General features: G+C 39.7%; 1 protein-coding gene and 1 long non-coding RNA gene across 2 annotated transcripts; one reads left to right on the top strand and one right to left on the bottom strand.

Moving 5' to 3' along the window:
• Nucleotides 1-1,789: 1,789 nt before the first annotated feature.
• Nucleotides 1,790-8,561, bottom strand: LOC124149817. The gene is made up of 3 exons (XR_006863167.2): nt 8,295-8,561; nt 4,486-4,881; nt 1,790-1,922 (listed from the first exon to the last, which is right to left on the bottom strand). It is a non-coding gene; the product is annotated as an uncharacterized LOC124149817 (long non-coding RNA).
• Nucleotides 8,562-10,838: 2,277 nt separating this feature from the next.
• On the top strand, nt 10,839-25,515 carry LOC124149851. Its single transcript, XM_046521663.2, has 5 exons — nt 10,839-11,048; nt 13,404-13,494; nt 21,387-21,934; nt 22,326-22,416; nt 23,994-25,515. The coding sequence occupies exons 2-5, from the start codon at nt 13,461-13,463 to the stop codon at nt 24,275-24,277; spliced, it is 957 nt and encodes a 318-aa protein (XP_046377619.2). The 5' UTR covers nt 10,839-11,048; nt 13,404-13,460; the 3' UTR covers nt 24,278-25,515.
• The last annotated feature ends 1,005 nt before the right edge of the window (nt 25,516-26,520 follow it).

Below are 26,520 nucleotides of genomic sequence, written 5' to 3'. Positions count from 1 at the left end.
GATTTGATCAGGATAACAAAAAATTGTTAGATCAGAATCAGTGGTTAAGGCTTGGTAAAGCTTTTCAAAACGTTTTATAAAAGATGTGTGTAGGATATGTCCAAATCTGAAGTAGCAATGACGAAAATAATGTCTGATGCAATTCCCTATTGTACACATCTTCCCGAGGCAAGTGAGTTAACTGACTATAAAAGTCCAGTTTCCACCCTTGCCGAACTAGGCTGGTGTTATGGAATTACATTTTGGCTGGACTAACGAGTCTATGCATAATCCAATCAAAATCGCGCACTGAATCGAAATCCGGTTCGTAAATTGTCATGCAGATTTCGGTCGACTGCAGGAATTGCAAAGCATGTGCACCGCTAACTCGTTGTCAACAGATATTTTCTAAATCTCTTCATGCTTTAAATCGAGGTGCTCACGTGATTTGATGCACTTCGCGATGTAAGACTCGTTTTATCACAATATAGATCTTGATTATCAATCAGATCGTCTTGACTGGGCGCCACCGTTTTGTTTGAAGCAAATGCAAGTGATACGAGAGGTTGAATCTGATTGGTCCATAGGAGAGGCATAGAAAGGACATTACTCGTAATAGCCACTGGTGGCGCTACGATCGAGCCCAGGAATTCCAGCCTAGTTCGGCAAGGGTGGAAACTGGACTTTTAAAGTCAGTTAACTCTCTTGCCTCGGGAAGATGTATTGTACATTAAAGTCCCGTGTTTTGTTCAGGTGACTTGACTTGGCATGTGTTGGTGAAAGGTGCAACCTGGTACCATCACTATTTTGATACTGATTAATAAACACATATTCATGATATATCCGGAATCGTATAATCGATTTCTTATAAATATGGAAAGGGTTTTGTCGCTTTTATTTATAAAAATGTTGTGTTGAATTGTTCTTGATTTAACGGTATACCATTCCACAGCTTGATAGTAGATGGGGAAAAAGAATCAGCTAAGGTTTCAGTCTACTGCGGGGAATTGTGTTGTTTTCCGAATTTCTTAGGGCGTATGTAGTACTTGGAAGCAACGGAATTTGGTAAAATATCTTTTAAGTAAGTTTGGACTATGTTGTGATACATTTCATGTAAAAGACAGCGTTTTCGTTCTTGCAATGGTTCCCAACCAGTCTCTAAATATAATGATGCTCGCGATGTGTATATTGGCAGCCCAGTAACGGGTCGAGCTACTTCCAATTGCAATCTCTCTAGTCTTTCACTCTGATCTTTTGTGCATCCACAAAAAAGCTCAAAAGGTTATTCGGGGCGGTCGGGTAGCCGGTTAAAGCGTTCCCTCGTCACGCCGAAGACCCGGGTTCGATTCCTGAGATGGGTACAATGTGTGAAGCCCATTACTGGTGTCCCCCGCCGTGATATTGCTGGAATATTGCTAAAAGCGGCGTAAAACCATACTCACTCACTCAAAAGGTTATTCAAAATGGGGCCTAAAGAAAATCTTACTAATGAGAGTGTCGTTTTCTGAATGAGTGTATCGTTTTTAGGTTGTTTTAACAATATTGTTTAAATGACGAAACAACTTGATGGCTGATTCGAACGTAACATTTAAATGTTTGTTGCTGATCCATTACGTTGCTTGTCTTACAACAACATTATGTCTATATTGGTGTTATATTATATATAACAGATATATTGTATAGGGCCCAATTCCACATTGCCCTAAGGTCATCGTAACTCCCATACTTAAACATAGCCTTAAGACTCTCGTAGCGCTACGATCGCCTTGTGGAACGGGTCCCTGGAATGCATTTAGAACAGGAATGCGTATAATGTATTGAAGCACCATTTATTGCATTTCGACATCCAAGACACATTGTTCATTCAACCTTCTTTGCTGCTCCATATACGGACGAGACCATTCAGCAAGACTCTGTCTTAAACCTTTATCGTCACAGCTGTCCTGAAATACAATCATTGAATATGTCAATCTTCATGGGATGTTGTCCAATTCAATAAGGTGTCTGATAATTGCAAATGTCAATAATGTAGTAAAAAAGAAAGTCAGTGATCCTTCATAGAAGGATTTTCATATCTATTGCATCTATACTAGCATACTCTTCAAAAACAAGAAACGCAATACGGATATTTTTGGCCATAAAAGCAAAATTAGCGGACCAAGAGGTGCAAAATGAAGAGGCTTAATGTGTTATAGTGTCAGTGACAAATTTCCCGGATCAAAATGATCACAACAAGGACATGCAAACAATAAGTCGGGAAATACGTTCGATTCGGAAAAACGCATCCAGTGCATTAACAAAAGGGCCATGGAGCTGCACGCACTGCACGTGCAGCAGCACTATGAACGGTATTAAAGTACAGGGTTTTTGATTGCCTGGCATCTGCGTCAAACGAACAGTGACAGTTCAACAACATGCCAGGATTAACAGCAGTGCAAAGAAACAACGCCATAGGCCGCTTGTAGGCAGGGGAATCTCGATCAGCTGTAGCAAGGGTTTTCAGTGTAGCGTCCAGCACCACCACAAGGCTATGGGATCGGTTTCAACAGCATGGGACAGCACGTGATCGGCCAAGGTAGGCACGACCAAGAATAACCACCCCCGCGCAAGATCGCTACATCCGACTGCGCCACCTACGTGAAAGGACGACCACAGCCACCTCAACCGCATCCCAATTCCCCGGACTGCGCAGGATCTCCGACCAGACCGTACGAAACCGTTTAAGAGCAGCAGGTCTACGAGCAGGACTTCCTGTTCGACGCGTCATATTGAGGCGACAGCATCGTCAACAACGACTGCATTGGTGTCGTCAACAAAGGGTATGGCCTCAACTGCGATGGAGAGATGTCTGGTTCAGCGACGAATCAAGATTTCTCCTCCGTCAAGGGGATGTAAGAGCACGGGTCTATATACGTCGGGGAGAACGTTACGCCGGAAACTGCGTACAGGAAGTGGACAGGTTTGGTGGGGGAAGCGTTATGGTATCTCTCATTATGGCAGGGCAGGTTTGGTCCATATCCAGGACAATCTTACGGCTCAACGATACATCAACCAAATTCTCCTACCACACGTCCTCCCAATTGCAGCCAACGGATTTGAACCCGATAGAGCACCCGTGGGATGAATTGGATAGACGGCTACGCCGACGTCAACCCTAGCCCCAGATGTTGCAGCAGTTGGCTTTTGCGTTGCAGGCCGAGAGGGCTACCATTCCCCATGATGTGATTCGCAAACTCGTCTCTTTCATGGATAGGAGATGTCTTGCCGCTATCGATACCAACGGAGGACATACGTGTTATTGATGGTAGCTGATTTCCACCTTGGACTTTTCCTATGGACCAATAACCGAGATGACTACAATCGCCAAGTGTTCTCTCCACAACATTTTGGCTAAATACCTTGTACGGTTCCTCGTATAAATGTATTTTCCCACCTCACACAAATCTGGCTACGCGTTTCTTTTTTTGAAGAGTATATAGTTTTAGCAATACTCCAGGACACTAGACATGAGCTTCACACATTGTACCAGGGTACCTGACTCCCCAGATCTTGCTATAACACGGTTACATAAGTTACGGGTGAAGAAGAAGACATATTGTGTGATATCCCAATCCTAATATTGAAAATAAGACTGATTCCAGGGGTATCAAAATACCATTGATACATACTAAAGTGTCTTGCAATGAATTAATTCCACTGTATTATAAAACTAACCATACACACAAGCAGAAAAATATTTATCTGACGAGATTGAAGACGGCTATGTTTGCAAAATGTTCTCAGTCGTGTGAGTTTCATTCGAATTCAACGACTTAAGCCTTTGATTTGATTGTCTGCGTTTTGTGCGCCCCACTCAGTACCAAACATACTATGTGACGGCGGCCTGTTAAAACCGTATTTGACGTAGTAAGCGCCCAAAGCGCTCTCAAAATTAGAAAAAGGGGGCTCTTATTAGAATATTATTTTGGTGAAACTTAAAACAGAGTTGAAAGATAAATTTCGAGGTTTATGCTGACAGCCTGAAATGTTTATATACGACAGATATATTTTTCCAGAATGTAATTGCCCATAATTAAGGGTGCATATAACACACGAGTGCGTATTATACGCGAATAAATAAGACTTTTGTACATTGATCAATCGGAAGGGGTGCTAATTGAGATTGTTCACTAGCCAATTATCATCAAATATCGCCGTGGGCGCTTATTTGAGCGGGGCGTTTATTACGTCAAATACGGTAATCGAATCTGGACCAGACAATCCTGTTACTGATATTGTGAGCAACGATCCACGCCGCCTCTGTACGATGACAAGCGCCCATCCATTTCACCTCCGTCATTACATTCAACACATTAACGTACCAGGAACCCGTTCCACAAAGCGATCAAAGCGTTATCACGATCGTAAGTTAGATACGATGGTCGTAGCGAAACGATTGCTCGTGGAATGAAACCCAGAATTAACATCATGAGATACTGGACAACGAAGTAAAATAAACAAACGTACCATATCGCCTTCTTTAAAAGTATCTTGGGCGATATCCGCCCTTGGCGGTACCCCTTGGTGGGAAATCGATGGTAGGCCTTCTTGGAACGAGAGAGTACCTTGAACCATATACTGAGCCATATGACCACTGGGTACCAGCTGTAGGGAGAGAAGGGTACAGTACCCCAGTTCCAGCAGGGTATACAGCTGATGCGGCAGGTCGGGTGGACACTACGGACATCGCAGGGCCCGTGGAGCTGCTGGCAGACACTGAGAGTCCAACCATTCCGCCCAGTCCTCCTGCTCCAACCAAGCTCCCGTAGTAGTTTGAAGATGGTGGTGGATGGTAAGGATGGCCGGACGCCAGGGTCAGGAGGGCACACACGGCTACACAGATTCCTTTCATGTTGAAATTTTCTGAAAGTTTGGACCTTATTTTACGGTGTGTAAAAGATCTCTTAAAATAGTATATTTAGCTGACCCGCATATGCTTATAAATGGTATTTACTTTCAACTGCATGTTGATTCGGGCAATGTTTTATCTGAGATGTAAATTTCAGCGAGGCATTTATGTGCAGCCAGAGCATCAAAATCCAACTAAACTTTCTGTCTGCAAGACCCAGAAATATGTATTACTGAATTCTATCATCAATTTGTTTGGTTCACAACCTTCCACAAGAGATTAATCATTTCACAAATCCTGTCTCTAAAACAAAACATTGACTACATTAGGACATGGCTTTGATTTTTGAACAAAAAATCACATAAATGCAGCTACATTTTTCGGAATAATAAACATTTGCTATTTAAATTCTATAAATGCCCTTCAGGTCTTGGACAAGAAATTAGAAATTGTCTGCTACAAAATAACATTGCTGCAAGGTGTCTTTCTAAAAAACAATTCATGCTAATAACAAATATATCTGGTTTTGCAGTTGAAAATATACTTAATTTCGATACCAGATCCCAGATTTTACTCACATAGAACCATTTTACTCACATGAGTAAAAGTACTCACGTATGTTAGTGTAAATTCTACCATGACTTAGGTACACTCGTACTTGATTCTAATTGACGCTAACGCGTTCGGTTTTAAAATAAATTCAGAGCTACTATAAATCCGTTATACTACCTCTAATTTCAAAACACAGTAGGTTTATCTCCTAGAGCTACTATAAATCCGTTATACTACCTCTAATTTCAAAACACAGTAGGTTTATCTCCTAGAGCTACTATAAATCCGTTATACTACCTCTAATTTCAAAACACAGTAGGTTTATCTCCTAGAGCTACTATAAATCCGTTATACTACCTCTAATTTCAAAACACAGTAGGTTTATCTCCTAGAGCTACTATAAATCCGTTATACTACCTCTAATTTCAAAACACAGTAGGTTTATCTCCTAGAGCTACTATAAATCCGTTATACTACCTCTAATTTAAAAAAAAGAAAGAAATGGTTTATCTCCTTATTGATTGCTCGGTTTGTATTTTTTCCAAATATTCTTTTCATGAATTGAAACAACTGCAAGTGCAACACAGTTTTGGTATGGCAGATATCATCTAAGTTTCCTTTAGAAAACCTTTCCATCTTGAGATCAAAGATTTATAAACCACATTGCTTATATAAGTGATGAAATATAATTAGCTTTTGTTATAACCATGCAAACGCAAAGTAATTTGACTGAGAAAGAAAGAAAGACAACTTTCTACCAATGCTTACCGCTTTCGCCACTTCTACAATCAGCATTAAAGCTCGTTGTTTATAAAGCACCCTCCCCCCCTCCCCCCTCCCCCCTCCCTGACACAAGTATTATTAATCACTACTTTCATGTCGCGTCATTGTGTGTAAAACAAATCCAGGCAGCTATACTGAGGGTTGTTTTCAATCATTATTAATCCGATAGTTTGGTATAAAAGTCATGTCAAATTTGACATGTTTGAAAATCTTAACACTTGGTACTTTAATATCGCAATCGGAGAGTTAAATGTAACCAGTATGCGTGAGAATGTTATCACTTTGATCAAACACCCAGAAAACGGAAAACATGTTAACTGTACATTTTAACTTGTATTCGTTGTTATATATCAGGTTGTCTATGAAAACATGTAGCATGATCCGAATACCACTCTTCCTCATGAAAGCGAAAGAATTTGAGGTGCGACAATGCATTAAGCTACCCAACTCGGCTACGTAAAGTGGCTTGAAATGTACACATTAAGAAGACTAATCAATTTGTGAAGCTATATCTGACTGGATTAAGACTAGATTACAAGTTTAATGTTGTATGCACATTGAAGATATTTCTACAATGAAATTGCATCACAATACTGTGCAGACCATTGTGACGTCATTGTTACCATGACGTCACAATAAAATGACATCACTAATGGCTCTGCTACTGATGCTGTTAGCAGTACTTTTTACACTTAGGTCACTGCTTTTTTCTGTCTACAAACTGAAAAAGTTGGAATAATGATGTTGGATGATAAATAAAATCTCACCCTCATGTCTATTGATATCAAATATATCAACACTCGTTGATAAAAGTGGAAAACTCATGTTGATATATTTGATATCAAAAGACACTCGGGTGAGATTCTCTATATGTCAGTGCTTTCTGGTTACTGATTTGAATAAACTTGTGCAGGACAGTTTTGTGGGAAAATAGCGATGTGATAGAATGATGTCCGAGCACAAGACGACTCTGGAACAATAACTTTAACAGTACCTGTCAACTGTCAGTTGATGTGCTTATTAGTCTGACTGTTATAGGATAGACTGCACGATAGCCCAAAGCAGCGATTATTGGCTGGCGTCCTATACCAGACCATACCGATCTTATATACAAATATACACACACCAATAACAATTAACGTCCTTGTAATTTCCTCCTATTGTATGATGAACTTTACCTACATGGTTCATCGTATCAAAGTTGACTTCACAAGTATATATATCATGTGATGTAATCCTAGAATAATTAGTCTATTGTTATGTTTTAAGACCTTTAAAAGTTCTTAATAATTTGTAGCCAATCTCAAATGCATTGACGATTTTGCAGTCAATTTGAAAAAAGAATGAAACATTCAGGCATTTTGCACATTGCCAATACAAAGGAAACAAGAATTTTCCACTGACGTGGCTATATCCCCCGCCCCTGTTGCAGAATGTATGACATAATTAAATCTAAACAAAACCCTAACCTTTTTTAACCGAGGTGGGACTTGTCATGGAAATTGTAAAAAAAAGAAGAGTTGGGAACCTCAGTCCATCTCGTTGCCATGGAAACGTAAAAAATAAACATTTCTAAAATTTCTAAATAGCAAAAGGCACCAGTTCAGCATGTACTTGACAGACCTGCAAAGTTTCATGAAAAAATATTGAACGGTTTCTGAGTTATGCTCCGGGAACGAAACGTGACGGACGGACGGACGGAGCCCGTTTCTATATCCCCCGCCAACTTTGTTGGGCGGGGGATTATTACATTTAACGCATTGACTGTAACATGTATACATATCGATTATCGTTTATCGTGCAATAAGACACGACAGGGTTCACAATCCCTGTAGTGTTTTATTTTACTATACACAACGACCACGAGTCATCGATTTCTTATATAGGGCATTATCATTAGCCTCTTTAAGGACGTTAATATAATTTACAAACTTTAAAAATAATTACCCGTGTCTAAATAATGATGACTCCCTGAATAGAATTCGACCATCGGCAATGTCGGACAAGTCCATTTAATAAACAGGGGGTTAAGTTTTGTATTTCCTGTAATTTCACACAAACACCAAAAACAATTGACAGCCATTATATGCACCTTTTCTCCCATTACAGATTGTCATATCTTGCCCACTTTTGGTTGTAATCTTTCAATGTTTTATCGTAAAATAAACCACGCCTCGTCCTTCTTTGTCCTTTGCGATTTCTTCTTCTAGCTATATATATGATTCCGCAGCTGGAATATGGCCACTTTGAGCTTAACATATATTTCGTTTACAGTACACGTAAAATGTAACATTTCCCATAGATTCGACAGGATGCAAGTACAGGACACACACACCCACAGCTAGTGTTCCGGGTGATCGCGCTCTTCGCTTGTACGTACTGCGCATGCACCTATGAGGTAATACTATAAACTGATTGTTGTCAACTACCTAACAAACACTGAACTCGTGTCATGTACCTCCACTGACATTTTTAACATAAACATTTGATCTGATAGATTTGGGCCGCATTTGATTGTCTGATGTTACTCAGTAAAGACAAGATATTTTATAGATGACACCTTCTTATGATGAGACGTTTCGGTATAGATACTTATACCATTGTCAAGCAAGAGTGAAGTAAGACAGCACATTACAGGGTTATATACATCTAATAAGGATTAACAAAACCATGAGAGCACACATGAAAGGGACTAACAACAACAACAACAACAACAACAACAACAGCAAAGGATCGTGGTTGGTAGATATAGAAGGTTGTCATAAATAAATAAATAAATAAATAAATAAATAAATAAATAAATAAATGTTTACTGTTACTTACAACTCCTAAAAATGCCAATCAAACAGTGCTATTATACAGCTTGTGATTTGGCTCTACTCAATGCAGTATTGCAGAGGAAGCCCATAAAATCGAGGAGACCCGATTGGTGCAAAACCAGTGGCCGCAGTTTTCGTGCCCCAAAAAAATATTCAATTCAGTGCCAATATATATTTTCACAATGTCAACTGCTTGATATAGTTTCTTGTGTCTGCATCCAGACGTTCCATCTGAGTAAACAAAGAAAATGTCATCTATATATTTGCTTACTATTAAGGTAAATATTGTATGACGGGTGGGGAGGTGAGGTAAGGGTGGGGGAGGAGTTGTGTTGGTGTCTAAGCAGAACATACAATACACAATAACTAACTCATCACTTGTGACATGTTTTCAGTAAATAACAAGGCTACCAAATACATATTCACCCAATAAACGTTACCCGCAATTGTGACGTCTACATTCTATTGCAGTTATTTTCTAAATAAATACCAATGATGCCTTATATCATAGTGTGCAGTAAAATTATCACCGCATTCATATTGCATTTTCAAGCATTATATATGTCAATAATTGTTTTTATGTATGCATGTATGTATGTATGTATGTATGTATGTATGTATGTATGTATGTATGTATGTATGTATGTGTTCCAAAAGAACCTGCTTTCGTCAACGTAGAATCGTTTGTTAAAAATGTGGAGTGTGTGTACATAAGTGCGTTCACGGGTGCGGGTGCGGGTGTGGTGCGGGTTCGGGTGCGGGTTCGGGTGCGGGTTCGTGTACGGGTACGGGTGTGGATACGGGTGCGGGTGCGGGTTCGGGTGCGGGTGTGGTACGGGTTCGGGTTCGGGTGTGGTGCGGGTGCGGGTGCGGGTTCGGGTGCAGGGGCGGGTGCGGATGCGGGTGCGGGTGCGGTTGGTCTGGGTATTTCAGTGTTACCGTTCATTTTCGAAATCTGGTTTTCAGGTTTTTCTCCGAATTTGACGTTTGGCAGTTCTGTTCCTTTAAGTGTTAATCGTGCATTGTCAATTTCTGGGCACAGGTTACAATAATATGGTAAAAGCTAAAAACGTACGTTATTTATGAACCCGTCTGCAGGCTGTATAGGGAATATATAAAGAGAATAACCAACTATGGGGCTATACAGATCATTTGTCATTAAGCCCCAACAGGAAATTCAAAAGAAAGATAAGATGTAATAACTGCGATATCTGCACATGTGCATCAGTCGATTCTCAAAGCGGATTGGTCAGTTGTGGCAACACGAAGTAATATATCGCGGAGTCGAAAACAATACACGACGTCATTCATGTTTTATGACGTCATCAGCTTACTAGTTGACCCAACTTTTGTATGTATCGTTGACTTTTCATGCTCTTTTCTTCATTTTCTCCCTTAAGTATACTTTAAACATTTTGGTGAGGAGTGTATTTTGATCGATGCAGTGTTATTTAGAACAAGATAATACAGTGAAGCTAGTTGTTAAGGGAGGAGCCGGTTTTAATATGGTTAACTTTGTTTATGCCTTTAGAAAGTTTACCACCAGGCCTACGTTCAGAGAACGGTGAATTATTATTTGTTAAAAACGCGGTGGTGCGTCCACTAGTTTTTGAAAGTCGAGTATTAACTGATGGACACTATTTCCTATATTGGTGCCAGTGGCTCTGTGTCCATTGCAGACAATGATTACGCTGACAAGTAAAATATAAACATTTATATGGATATGATAATTTTCGAATTTCGTTTCAGTGTGTTTTAATCCTTGTTGATACAGTTAGTTTTAATCGCAATAGTACGTACTTCAAAGTGCAGTTTATGTGTGTGGAACATGGCCATTTTATGTGCTTCTTTCTTCGATTGTGTCTCCGACGTGCATGCTTTTGCAAATCCCGTTATTGGATTGGCCGTGAATCTTTTGAACTTGCATTAATTAGAAATAAGAAATTAGCATGTCTTTATATGTGACTGATATATAGTCCAAATTACAAATATACCAAGTGGGGAGAGGTGAAAGGAACGCTTCGCAGGTAAGCAGACGATTTCCTAAAATTTTAACCAGTTTCGCACAGCATGATAAGGGGCCGTTTTAGCACTAAACCCATGCAATTACTATTAAAAGGGTAACTTTAAAATGTATTATAGGAATCACAGGGGCTTGTAACGCGAAACCAGCAGCTGCACACAGGCCCCCGAAACAGGATAGTGATATCACTAAAACACTGGACCCATATATGTGTCCAGTGTTTCAGTAATATCACTATCCTGCTTCAGGGGACTGTGGTCAGCATCGACTTTGCGGTATTGACAGATTGCGATGAATCAATTCCCTGGTACAGTTGATAGATGCTCTTAGCACTTTAGTTCAATTTGAATATAATCCAAATGACAAATCACATTATATTTTGTGCACTTCTCACCAGAGGCAAAACAATTACTGTGGATAATCACAACGCGAACAAAATCTCCTATGCCAGGAATGATCTGCCATTATACCCATGGGCTAGTTCTTGGATTGTGGTGTATGATTGATGGGTGTGGTCCATATATATATAGTCACTACTTACCAATTATAGCTATTGGGTGAAGACAGCATAGTTATTGTTTCAAAAACACATTCTCAAGGTCTCAATTTTATTAACCTTATCAAAAACATTAGACACAAGAGCACTCCATTTGTAAAAAAATATGTGTGATTATTGCATGTTTTGTACTTGGAAACAACAACATATTAACAAACAAAAATAAATTATAAGACACCCAATTATAATTTGATAATGCTTTTGAAAGTATAAATTCTAGTTTGTCACTGTGTCTGCACTGACATGCAGTGAAAGTCATGCTTTGGTTAAAAAAACAATTATATCAAAATATGTCTAGTGCTTATATTCATGTAAGATATACTTATAACATGAGGGTTGAACAAACATAAATACACAAAGCATATTCTTTATTTAACATCAGAAACACATCCAATTTAATTATTGCTTAGCTGATGTTGATAATTGGTTTGTATATCTTTATTTACAGTCACTGTATACATATTTACTTCACCTTATTTTGTTAAAGACTGCTTCATTGGTCTAGTGGATAAGGCATCTGAATGGAGAGTGGAAGGTATATGGTTCAATTCCTTTCCGTGTCATTCCAAAAGGTGTTAAAATATTGTACTTGTTGTTACCCTGCCTTGTAATTGGCATTCAGGGGATAAAACAAGGACAGGTCATCTCTGAGTCTGTTTACTATATCAAACTGCGGCATGGTATCTCATTTGTCTAGCACTATAAAAACAGCATTAGTCCGGACATGTACAAACACACATGCACATGCACATGCACATTGCTATATAAGTGCAATCATTTTGAACATGATGTTAAGCTCCAAACACCTATGCATAACATGCATGACTTATTTACACATATGCCTTGGTCATCATAATCTTCTTTTTTCTCAATCTGGTACTGTGTCTGTTTGTTGTTAATGCTGCACTCTGCAATATTCAAGCTGTATGATGTCAGCCTGTAAGTAATATGTTTCAACAAGACAATCCAGTGTTTGGTTATGTCATATTGTGAGCAACAATCCACATAATTTGGGTACGATGACACACCACCCAAAAAGTCATCAAACCTGGCCACCGCTCCATTAAGTGACCACTTTCAACCTGCATAGGTTGCTGGGGACCAATTCCAACCAGGAATCCCCACAGACACATGTATCAACTACATGTATTCAGGGGTTTTCAAAAACTCAGTATGTGCTGTCACTAATGCATGGTTTGGACACAGATGGTTACTAAGCTATTTCGCTATGAAATTAATATATTTAATTTATCAATAGTTTGAAAAGTCCCAGTCTCGTAATAATCTATCAGTAAGTTTTCGAAAATGTTGAATGTAGAGCTTGTCTTATGTAAGAATTTGTTAGAGAAACATACCATGGCTCTGTTTGGTTCTTATAACAACCACAATTGCATTTGATTGCTGGTTATGATAAAACAGAAAAACAATAAGGTGAGATACAGGATTTTGTGGCTCTATTTATTTAATACAAGACCCATGAAGATCTGGGTTAGAATTGATCCATGAAGATCTGGGTTAGAATTGATCTTCAGCAACCCATTGTTTTCCGAAGAGGCAACTAACAGTCTGGTCTAGACGAGATTATTAACAGACCGCCATAATACAGCTGGAATATTGTTGAGTGTGATGACATCAAACAAAATTGTTTTCAAAAACACAAAATTGAAAGCGATGCATGATGTTTTTGGTTTGTTTGGGTCTACAATACATTGGAAACTGAAAGTCCCAGTCTCGTAATAATCTATCAGTAAGTTTTTGAAAATGTTGATTGTAGAGCACTTTAAATAATTTTATTTTTTTTAGCTCCAGTCTCTATCCACATCAGAAGAACAAAGTGATCAAAATGGAGATTTATAGCTGATGGCATCTGGGCATCATCATCTTCAAAATGAAGGTATTTTTAGTACGCAGTGATAGTCCCACCAGTAAGGAGTGACGGTGGTTTTATGCTGCTTTAAGCATTATTCCAGCTTTATGGAGGGACATGTGGAGAAGGAAATATGTATCTTTTGCTTGAGGAGCAAATTCTATATAGTTCATGGATTATTATGGATTCAGATAATTCTGTTACACCATGGTTGCCATGGCAATAATATTATAAATTTCATTTATTGCCCAATACCCAGCCATTTCTCCATGTATCATTATCCCTTTCGGTATTCTGTATGTGGTAACCAGAAACCTATGATTGTGGGTTCGAATCCCGGTTCGCCCCGATTATGTTTCTAGGTTTGTCAGCACCATACCCGTGCTCGTGGGTTTCACCGAAGTGGTAAACGTCTGATACCTGCATCACTTCGGACTTTCCTCCCACATTAAGCTGACACGCCGCGATATAACTGTAATACTGTTAAAAAGCGGCGTTAAACCCTACTCACTCACCCACTGTATGTTGTATGTAGAATAACATATACACATGGTACAGTTTGGAGTATATTTTTATTATTGACCCAGCTACTTCATTTGGCCTCCATATACCCAAGTTATACTGCACTTTTGATATTCAGCATCATAAAGCTGAAATTTTGTTTCTATACCATGCCTACTGATCCATCTTCAAAAATGGTTGTCTTGGCACATACCATTCTCAGTGTTAGAAATACATGTAAGCGACTGTCTGTAGACACATGTTCATAGCGGCTCTGGGGCGGTCGGGTAGCCTAGTGGTTAAAGCGTTCGCTCGTCACGCCGAAGACCCGGGTTCAATTCCTGACATGGGTACAATGTGTGAAGCCCATTTCCGGTGTCCCCCCCCCGTGATATTGCTGGAATATTGCTAAAAGCGACGTAACACCATAAGCACTCACTCACTCATAGCGGCTGTTTTTTAGTAGTTTTATTACAATTATTTATATTCAGGATCATAAAGCTGAAATTTTGTTTAAGTGATCCCAGCTATGTTGTCTCTATACCATGCCTACTAATCCATCTTCAAAAATGGTTGTCTTGGCACATACCATTCTCAGTGTTTGAAATACATGTAAGCGACTGTCTGTAGACACATGTTCATAGCGGCTGTTTTTGATAGTGAACTTGAAACACTAATTACAACACATTTTGCTATATCTGACTGACAAAAATGCCAGGGATAATTAAATGAGTAGTAAGTAATTTACTTCAGCAAGTGTATCGTCTTGCATCGACACATAAAAAAACGTATCGTGTATCGTATCATCACATGGAAACTTACGATGCACTGACAGAGCTCCAGATAACTTTTTGAGCAATTGGGATTTTACTCTAGGGTTTCGATTTTAATTACATTTTTCATTGGGTAACCATTTTTTTTTTGACTAATCTATTCATCACTCTATTGGGTTTTACCCAAAATTTGTGAACATATTAAGATTTAAAAAAAACCGAAATAATGTTTAAGACATACATAGCAGTTCCAAATATATAGGCTTGACTCTGAAAGTAAATTAGCTCATAATTGTGTTTCAGAAATTAGCTCCTTTCTATATATGCTGAAAAAGTTTCATTGGGTATTTACTCGTGCTGATTTTATACATTTGAGTTTTTCATTTAATGCATGCGTTTCTGTATGCAAGTTAATTGAAAGTAATTGAGTTTTTAATATATTTGGGGGTATTTTAAGCAAATACACTGCTTATCTGTAGGTCTCCACTTGTATTGTTTCACCCCTAGTTTCTGTGCAGATTTTAGGTTATCGGATACAAATAATAACTAAACTTGTTATCGGTATATATTTTTATCCGTATATATGAGAACCCAGAAAGAATATTGCAACAGTGTCATTGGTAAAGCGTAATACTGTGCAGTCCTAGTCAAGCGGAAATTCAAACTTTCTAATGTTAATAGGTCATTGATCAATACGTTATTCATTCAGTGGGGGAAAAAGGTGTGTTGTTTTTTTGAAGATGCAATAAGTACAGTATTAAGTTTGTCAAACTGTATTGACATCTAGGTACTGGATTCTCTTTCAGATTAAATCCTCCTGGGGGCACCTATTGCATTTTCCTTGCTCAAGAAAATCTACATGACATAGTTGTAACCATTTTTCTTAATAAAAAATGTTACCACACCAAAAACTTCGTTTTTGTATGATATACGACCACCCTTACGGGGTCTCACCCTCTACGGCGTCTCATGCCATGGGGAGTAACTTTCACCCAAATCACTTTCCTAATGTCATCTGTATGAGACAGACGTGCTGTTTTTCTACAAGACCAATAAGAGAAATATAATTGTTCGAAGAGAACCATGGCTGACCAAACTGTATGTATGGTACATTTCTTTCATTGCAAAGGCGTAATACCTCGCATTGTAAAGTTATAGAGTTGTAATTATACGCCACGTGCACGGTACATTTGAATTCAATTGAATTACGTAATGGCGTCCATATTGTAGTTCCACGGTCTGATACACGTAACACCAAGGCCATTAGAAACGGCTTGGGGTTTTGTTTTATCATACAGCATTGGACTACGGGTTTTACACCTTAGCGCTGTCGGCTGTACAGAGGGAGTTAGCGTGGGCCGCGCAACTAACGGAAGTTCACCGTCATCTTTCGCGAGACACTATTAGTAGCTGTGCCTTGCAGATGATGTGCGCTGTTATGGGTATGCACAGGCTGTGGATGTCGGTATCTAAATACTCGACTTCCACACACCAAGACCTCCTTGCTTTGCCGTATAAGATGGGTGCCACCCTCTTCCCTGGGGCTCAGCAGGTGGTCCGAGAGGCCGCTCAGTTGTATGCTTCCATCAAGGACTCTAAGGCCTTGTTGGAGGTACCCAGCGCTAAGCCGTGTAAGTGGACCTCTCCACTTAACTCCTCCTACGCTGACGCGCCGGGTCAGAAGTCCACACCTGCTTGGAAGCAGCCGCTTCCTTCAAGTAAGGGCGCCGGGAGGAGCAAGAGAGGCAGGGGCCGGGGCAAGGCAGACCCATTAGCGCCCGGAGAGCCCCAGGTGGACTCGACAAACACTCAAGCGAGCGTGCTCGGTTTGGTCAGTGAGTTCTCCGAACTGGGCAAAGTTCTACATCTCAAGCCTATTGAGCCTTCAAGATTTTAGACCGTTCTCCGGTTATACTGCTCGGTAATGGTCCGGATTTAATATTCTGCGGTCGATAAATATCAGTCCTTACTACTCAATAATACTCGTATTTGCACACCCACTCTTTCGATCATCCGGGACCCTCTGGCCTAGCTTAGCGCGGGTTATAGTCTCTCGTGATCTACGCCCCTATATCACTTGTTCAAAAAAGGGGGGGGGTTCGAGTTCTCAACTTATGACAAGCCGCAAACACAGGCTTTATCATAATATATGGTTGACCACGCCCTGTCTCTAGCCACCACCTCTCGACGGTGGTGCCTCACGATAACGTTGGTTCCATTTATTGAACTCTATATTTTATTCTGTTGAATAATCGAATACGATGTATTTATTTACACCTGTTGCTGACGGATGCCACTTCCTTGATTATCTTTAGGAGTCTATCTTGATGCAATAGGTGCCCCAAGGAGGATTTAATCTGAAAGAGAATTTTACAAACCTGTAGAGGTTATGAATTCTCTGATGAAATCCGACCTTTGGGCACGGCCACCCACCTCCCCACATTCCGTCAGCATTAGACATATGGAAAGTGATTTGGGTGAGAGTTACTCCCCCTGGCGTGAGACACCGTAGTGGGTGAGGCCCTGTAAGGGTGGTCGTATATCATACAAAAACGAAGTTTTTTGTGTGGTAATATTTTTTATTAAGGAAAATGGTTACAACTATGTCATGTAGATTTTCTTGAGCAAGGAAAATGCAATAGGTGCCCCAAGGAGGATTTCATTAGAGAATTCATAACCTCTACAGGTTTGTAAAAATTTATCACAACGGCTAAATTTATAGAATTCAAACGTGTAATTACAGTAATTGGTACTTGTAGTTCTTGTGAAATAAATTTTGAGCCATGTATTCATCCAGCATTGTGAATTGCTGTGATATCTGATGATATGTTTTATCTGACTTTCATTTTAAGTTTGATTTCATGGTTGACAACATAGCCGTGAAATTATCACAGATGGCCAAAGCTGCCCTTTAAATACTACAGTTGCTACTGCTTCTACGACCACTACTTCTAGTGGTTTAACATGCACATATCTCAGTGTGGCCCAAGGATGTCTTAAAACCAGTAGCTACACTTTTGTAGCAATAGTCTTTAACTACAGTTCCAAAAGTGACTTGGTTGGAGTCAACTACATATGTGATCCAAAAGGAGAAAAGGGACCTTATGGGTGCTAGGACACAATTGTGTTTGACATCAGCCTACTTCTGTGAAGAATGCCATGTGTGCTGACTGTACAATAATATTGTATCTTTCTCACGTTAGTTCGTTATGTAATAAAAACATTATTCCAAAACCTTTCAGCAATCATGTCTACTTTCAATTCATCAGACATTATTTCTAAAAACTGTAATTATTACATACAGTCCAAATGTCCAAATCCACATGTCTGATGCCACATATCTCTGTAATAAATATGAATTTAAGCTTGTATTTTTGTGTTCTGAAGATACTGTAGTTTTAAAATATGATGAACAGTCAAAATGTGATTTTTCACCCAAAAGATCCCTTATTCACATGTTTGCTTACATATACATAAATTACTGGTGATAGGCTCAAATAATCACTATGAGTGAAATGTGATGTAGTATTTTGCCCTGTATGATACAATTCTCAACACACTGTTTTGGTGCTCTTTAGAACATATTATAAATATTTATAATTGAATTGATTAACAGAGGAAAATAAACTGATTGATTTTCCAAAGTCACTTTTCTGTGTCATGTTTACACCAATGATCAGAGTCAAAATGTTGATCAGAAGCAATTTATACTCCCCGCCCAGAAAGGGCTTGAACAAAGTTTCCAGCTTCTAAAAACAAATCACTCGAACACATCGAAAGCATCACCATGGTCACCAGCCAAACAATGGGACAAGCACTGTTACCCTATGCAGAGCGACCTATATGACAAGATTATGTAAATACACCTGCCACATCATTCTCTTACTCATTGCACTGGAGCCATTTCTTGACTTGGTGTCGCTCCCAGGCATCATATTACACAGATCGACATTGTCCACAGGATTGTTCTTGCCCCTACGATTGTAGTCCTTATCGACAGGACTTTCATGCTTGGAATCATATTGGTACAGCGGTTATGGAGACCACCCACGTACTACCACCCTGCACATAGACATGTATCCTCACTGGCGTGGTTACCCTTATGCTTTCTCTTATCCTGACTTTCGTCCCCTGGCTTATTACTACCACTCTCATTGGGATCAGCCCATTAATCACCATCGCCATGACGAGCTTCAACGTCTCTCTCCTTGAAGAGGGATATCATGGCAACGCCTTAACACCTACGCCTTTTCACGGACCCGTTCCCTACCACAGGTCCTTCAGAAAACAGCATCCACCTGCCTCCTGAAACTGATTTTGATCGCACCCTATTGGCCAACTCAGAGCTGGTTCACAATGATGGTACAACTTGCAGGAAAGCAGGTTCCATTCTTCCACTAAAGGACGATCTCCTCCTCCTGCCTCACTCCCAACTGCTCTGCCTGTTGCTCACGGAGACTCTCGATTCCTCTACTAAGACCATCTTCGACCATCAATGGTAAGCATCTGAGGCCTACTGTCGAACTCGTGACATCACCACATCCCCCACTGCTTTTCCTCCACTGATAGCCGACTACCTCTATCATATACGATCTACCTGGAAGCTTGCAAGGTCACCTTGGCAATCTATCTCGCTGCTCTGTCATCTCAAAGATTTCTATGGTTGCCGAGCTACAGCCCCTCATTCGGTCCTACAAGTTAATGAATAATCAGCTTCTTGGACAACAAGATCGGCTGTTCACCTTCCCATAGCTGGCATCCATCTTGAGCTCTGATGACCTGGAAGATATCTCTTTGTCTGGTTTGAGCGCTCCGAATCTGGCTTGAGGCTGTGAGACCACTTCGGCGCTCCCTGAAAAGACTCTTCTTCCCTCTTTCTACTGCAGCCACAGCAGAAGTCTCCCGTACTACAGTCTCCGGTTGGCTTCATTCAACCATCCTACAGGCCTACACCTTCGATTGCTTGCCTCCCCTTGTAATGCCCAATCAACATAAGACTCAAGCCGTCACCTCTACCATATGGCCTTGCACAGTAACTGCACCCTCTCCACCATAATGGAAGGGTGTTTCTGGAAGTCTGAAGCTTCCCCTTAACTCTGTGACATCTCCGTTGCAGATGCCAGGGTCTTCACCAGTTCGGTCTCTTGGTCCTATCACACAGCAGCTGTCGACTGCATACCAGTGCAGATTGTCGATGCATGTACCTGTTCATTCTCACTACATATATATACAGAATAAAATTTGAGCAATCACTCCTGTGTTTATTGTCTTTTTGTTAGTCTGAATCCGCTAGAGGGGTGTGCACATTATACTTGGGTGTCCACTATACTCAAGAAAATGTGGTGTTGAAGTTGCTGCAAGTGCCCCTAATCCTTACCTTCTCACCTCTGCTTTATGCATGTGCTGCCTGGTGTTGGTTCAAGTATCCTCTTGTGGATATTGTCGATAGTTCCTCTCCTCATCTAAACATACTTCGATCCCTTGGGCGTGATTGATAGATGTGACAGCGTTAAAAGAGAAGACGTGCTGATGCACCCTATTGTCCATTGGAGATAATGGTGTGACCTGTCGTGTAGAGTCAATTGGCTGGAGACCCCTTCTGGATCGATTACAATTCATATGCTGTATCGATTGTTCTGTTCAGCTACGCAGTCGTTCATGTAATGATGTCATACGTGAAAACACGAAACGCATGTTATACACGATTTTATGTTGTTACGTCCGACTAACGTATAGGGATCACATTGCCTGTTATGGTGTGTTTTTCTGCTCACAAGTTCTTGTCTTTACAACACTAAGCAGTGTAACTGATTATTCCTTATCTCACTGTTTAGCACCAGCTTCCTTGTGTATATTTCACGGTTGTAGTCTACTACAGGTTAGGGTATCTGCACCCCGCCATCCAACCGTGGGATAAACGCACAGTGTGACATAGGCTAAGTTTCAAAATTTAGAAATATTACATTAAATTGTATATAAATATACTTATCCTATCTCACACGCTATATGCCCTTCCGACCATCCCTGCATCACAGCTCCTCTAGCCTGTTAGCTCTAAGATAGAGAATGTCGCGTAGGTCGCTCTACCAGTACAGGTTACAGTACATAACCCATTTGTATTGATGGTGACCAAGGTGATGCTGGGATGTGTTCAGGTGATTTGTTTTCAAAAGCTGGAAACTTTGTTCAAGCACATTTCCACATAGGATCAAAAGAATAGGGAAGAAATGCATAGTGTTAGATAGGATAAGTAAATGAATATACAATTTTATGTAAAATGTAGAAGTTTGTACAGTGGTTAGCGCCCTTTTAAAAATTGTTTCTTACAAAATAAGAAGCAAGCGTAACAAACAAAATATTATGTTGTTTTCTCCAAATCCCAATGCCGTAATCTTTACTAGTATTTGGTATTACTTTACAAATGTTTAAACAAACTGAACAAAGATACAATACCAATTACATTGGGTGGATCTGAATAAATCTTATTTAATTTAGCCTCTACGATATTTATTGCAACCCATGCACACAGACTTGGTTAGCCTGCTCACCCTCGCAAACTTGCTCGCATATCCTACGCTTTGGTTATTACTAGGGAAGGTAACTATGCATATGTCACTAAAGGCAAGTTGAAAATTCACTTTTCAGCCACAGAGCCTTCAGAAACTGGACAGCAAGCGGCCCAAAGGTTCCTACAACAACTGGCCTCCATACCTGCAAACTCTGATGTGGTACCAAGTTCATCACCTTTTTACAATACAAACAACTTTATTGCCCTTCATGCAGTATGTGGAAATCCAGATTGGGAAGATTCATCTCAGAGACCAGACTATGATGATGCTGGTGCTGCTGCTGCTGCTGATGATGATGATAATGATGATAGAGGTGGTGATGACTTTGACAATGACCCTAGTTATGGATTCAGTGACCTACCTTACCAGGCACATGGCAGTTACAACAGTGGGTCATCAGATGAATTCAGGTTGAATGACAATCCGAACTGTGCACAACTGGATGCTGGAGAGGGAGTGATGGGATGCACTGGTGCAGAGTTGTGCACATCTGGAAGATATGACCAAGGACCTAGCACCTTGCCAGATGGTGCAGAGTACTGTATGACAGTTGGACGGGAGGCACAGACAGAATTAAAGACAACTGTCCCATCACGCTTAGCTGAGGAACATGAGGAACAGCAGGTTAGTGTTGGTTTCATGTTTTACGCCATAGTCAGCAGTAATCCAGCTATAGGCCTATCATGGCAGCTTTTAATACATTGAGTCTGGCGAGGCAAATCGGTGATAGAGAGAATGAGCAACATCCAAGGCTGTTGGTGTACAATGAGATGCAGTCAACTGAGCCTCCTGATCCAATTTAGTGTCCTCTTACTATTTTAACCTGTGTCCTCAGAACATGTTTTACAATTTTAAGAATCTTATTCTATAAATTAAAATACTTGATTGTTTGTATATTGATGATGAATGTGTTTTTTTGTAATTATTTACAAATCTTCACGATGCATAAAATCAGCATGTTTCTTTCCAACTTTATGACAAAAACAGTTGCAGTCAGTTTTGCTTTTGATTGCAGTCTCCAGACCTGAACTGTGGCGTGTACTTTCAGCTCCAAACTGTCTCTTCCGGGTACATGACCGGAACACTTAATGCTGCTGCTCCAAGAGGTGAGAGTTGAAGGATAAGTTAATAATTCATGTTTAGATTGATTAGTTTGTGGGGATTGTTGATGAACAATCTCATTAAAATCAGATCTAAGTTCTCTCTGCTGCTAAACAAAGATCTGAGGACATTACGGGTCATGTCAGAAAGACCTTTCGGAAACTTTGACCGGTCACTGAAATGACTAACCAGAAGTCGACATCAGCCAATAAGAAAGCAGCTTTCTCAAGCTTTACAGCACTCGTTTCAACCTGGCGACTGCTATTTCAGACTACGCTTGAGTAATATGTTGACACAGTTCGCGGTTAAAATTTTGAAAACTGAACAAACGATCATTCCGGAATGTCTAATATATGGTTGAGACTGTATGGCAGTGCTTCCCATGTACTGTGCAACGCCTCCTCCCTTCAAATGTTTAAGCGAGAGATAGATGATAATTTTGACAGAATCAGTCGTACAGGACGTAACTGTCGTTCGGAATACCCAGTGTTAATGTTTTCGAGGTTGCATGATCTGAAAACACATTCCGATTGTCACTTCCATGATCTTGTAAGCGACGCTCTGATTGGTCGGATGAAAGCTCGGTCTGACGTGACCCTAATGGGATGTCCTCAGATCTTTGTTTGGCGAAGTAAGATATGATTTTAATGAGATTGGTTGATGAATGTATTGGAAATTACATTCTAGCCTTATGAATACCTTCACTGGTAAGGCCACTCTGTATTTTACTTGCTTTACGGATCCACAAACTGTAAATTATTAATAACTGAACCATATTAAACATGGTTGTCAAAATAAGATGTGTTGTTGCTCCTGAAATTGATAGTATATACATAGGTGAACAACGGCCATGGTGCAGGCTCGTTTCCCCCATTACACCATTTTCTTCTAGCCGACCTGTAGTGGAGCAGAACTACTACAAAAAATTGATTTGCTTTTGCTTCTCGTTTTTCCCTTGCTACCGACAGGTATTTTCCAGTACAACATCTGTAAGGCAAGTTAAAAAGTGCTCGGCTTAATCATCGTTGTGGTATTTAGTGGCACGAATGTAGAATTTCTAAGATGGGTGACAGTCTTTGACTTAAGCCACTTGTCCGAAGCCTGTGCCCAGTGAACTTCTGATCAGTCCAGGAAGCTTCAGTTTGGGCTAGTGAACACAAAAGTATATATTTAGCACAGACTGTGGTGATGATAACCCAGACTTTTGAGAAGGATAGTTGAACACAACTATCATGTGAAAGGATATAATGAATAATATCTTGACCACTTTAAAAAATAAGAGCTATTGATGCAAGCCTTATGTCCAAATTTTTGTGATCACAGAAACAGTTGGGAAAACAGAGGTTGATCAGACAGAACTTCTGCCATGACACTGTAAAAATAATGCCAACAGTTTCAAAGTGGAAACAAAAAGACCAGCTATTACCAAAACTATATCATGAAAAAGATTGACATGCATATGGAAATGATTGTGAGGGTAATATTGTTGAAGTGCACTCATGAAAGCACATATTGAATCCAACAACCTCAATGATATATATGTCGAAATAAATGGTAGTTTCTAAAATCATGTTTGTTTCAGATCGACAGAACAGGTTTCATCCAATACTAGACGCCTTTTTGGAGTCACTGCAGACAGACCGAAAAGAAAACCAACAAGCAGTTGGGCAGCAGGACCAAGATACAGAACATCAGCCAGCTAGGGCCTCTGCTAGTGAGTCCCCTGCCCCGCCCTGCAGTCATACCCAAGCATCTGCACTGGCTGCAGTGGTAGCAGCTGGAAACCACAGCCATGAAGAACAGGATGAAGAAAATGAAGCTGTCTCTTCTGTAGAGTCAAGAGAAGATGATGACAATACGGATTAAGTTTGTGGTATTAGGTATTTAATAGTCTCTTGCCTGAAATATGTAATTTGTGTTGAGTGAGATATGACCAAATTCATCATATGTTATTGAATTGTGGTCTGTTAGCTACATTATACATGTAACAAGTTTGGACAGGCTATGGGATGAATTACGTGATTGTGTAATCAGCTCCTCTGGAAGTGCTCGTTAAATCTTCAACATCATGATGGGATGGACCCACTCTTGTTTATCACATTGTTGATTCATCTCCAAGCTGTGGAGGAGACAGTTGTATTTGTTGTGTAAAGACCTTGAAAAAGGCTGCAGGTAAAGCAATATGTTTGTTTTTCCCCTGATAGTTTAAGACATGCTTCTGCACATGTACCACTCAAATTTAGATATGATTACAAAGATATTTCATGCTGTTAACATGTATTAAGTAATCAGTCTGTGTTTTCATGGGAAAACAGGACTAACTTGTTTGATAGGCATTACTTAGAAGTTGACGGATGACAAGATAGACTCAATTTTTATGGATAACAACTTGCTTGACAAGGGTATAAGGATCTATACCGAAACGTCGCTTTTCACAGTATTAAAGAAGTTGTTATCCATAAAAATTGTGTCCATCTTGTAAAACAGGACTATCTGGGTCTGAAGTTGAGTAGCACATTAGAAGCAAGGAGTAATATTGGATATTTCCATGATTGTGGGAAATAATTTCATGACATGATTATTGGGATAAGTAATTCAATTTGATAATTCCCCGATGTAGAAGAAAACTTAAGAGGATTTAAGAACATAAAATCAGTGTCTAGATCAGTTGAAATACTTCATAAGTCTTAATTCTTTCTCTCATTTGACTGCATTAATATTGCCTTAAGGCACCTTTACATGGGCAACAGAAGTTTGCAAACAGAGGTTGTGCTTTCACACGACACATATGACACTTGGTACCTCTTCATTGATCTCAAAACGTAATTTTGTAGCAGACTTGAGTAAAGATCATGTAATACCTATGCATCATCTGATTGTTTGTATGAAAGTGACAACATTTATGCACCGCTTTGCTTTAATGTATCACACATACATATGTTTGTTTCATTGTGTATTGTGGAGAACATGTATGGGTGGCCATTCGGTAAAAAAATACAAAGTTGAAAAAACATCCTTACGTGCTCACTGACGTTCTTTATTGAAAACATCCTTTCGTGCTCACTGACGTTCTTTCGAACACATTGTTCTTTCTTTTCTTAGGGCGTCTTTTCGTAACATTTGACTATTAATATTGCGTACTTTTGACATTTATTTCAACTTTGTATGTTTAACCCTCGTCTGTTTGTTTTGTATTTTGACCTTTACTAGTAACATTTAGTTCTTTATTTGTAATATGTGACCTTAATTGCGTACTTTTGTCCTTTTTTCAACTTTGTATTTTTTGACCGAATGGCCGCCCATAAACATGCATAACAACATTTAACCTGCAATGTATCAATATAACTGCAGGTAAGTGTTCTGCATGTTCTTCAGGACATTTGTTTTTTATTTATTTTTTATTTGTTTTTTTATCAATTGTGCTCAGTGTATACATTTTACACCATCAACAGCCCAACTACCGGTATATTGGACTGATGGTGTTCACTGTTTCCATGCAATGTTATTGTGTATCGGCCTGAGTTTATTATATATATTGGACATAGAATATAAATGATATTAAAATCATATTATATTTACTAATGTAATTTAATGTTTCTTTTGGGCGGTCGGGTAGCCTAGTGGTTAGAGCGTTCGCTCGTCACGCTGAAGACCCGGGTTCAATTCCCGACATGTGTGAAGCCCATTTCTGGTGTTCCCCGCCGTGATATTGCTGGGATATTGCTAAAAGCGTCGTAAAACCATACTCACTCACTCACTAATGTTTTTTTTATCTTGGAGCATTCCATGTACATGCTGGATTGTATGATTATGCACTGGAGATGTAGGATGCTGCTGTATGCTACTGCCTGGGGTTTCAAACCATTGGGGCTGTGGCAGCTCTGACTTCTGAATTGTGGCATGATCTGATTCAAACCTTCCTGTCTGAACCTGTCGGTGTCCTCTATTTCCACAAGTACAAAGAATAACTCACAAATTTTGTTGGCTGTTAACACTTGCTGTTTCTTATCTTTCTCATAATTATGCTTAAGAATTAGTTATCAGACTTACAGAAAGTAGTGAATTGCAACTAAATTACTTTGACTTATCACTTTAAGTTGCCACAGAGC

Source organism: Haliotis rufescens, unplaced genomic scaffold, assembly GCF_023055435.1.
Source record: "Haliotis rufescens isolate VD_foot unplaced genomic scaffold, xgHalRufe1.0.p SCAF_4, whole genome shotgun sequence".
NCBI lineage: Eukaryota > Metazoa > Mollusca > Gastropoda > Lepetellida > Haliotidae > Haliotis > Haliotis rufescens.
Note: the sequence above shows the minus strand (reverse complement) of the source record. Positions and strands in the feature narration are given on the sequence as shown.

Coding starts and splice junctions, on each gene's coding strand:
- LOC124149851 (XM_046521663.2), top strand. CDS start 13,461: ATGGCATCTGGGCATCATCATCTTCAAAATGAAG. Junction 21,935..22,325: donor AGGAACATGAGGAACAGCAG/GTTAGTGTTGGT, acceptor TTTTGATTGCAG/TCTCCAGACCTGAACTGTGG. Junction 22,417..23,993: donor TAATGCTGCTGCTCCAAGAG/GTGAGAGTTGAA, acceptor TGTTTGTTTCAG/ATCGACAGAACAGGTTTCAT.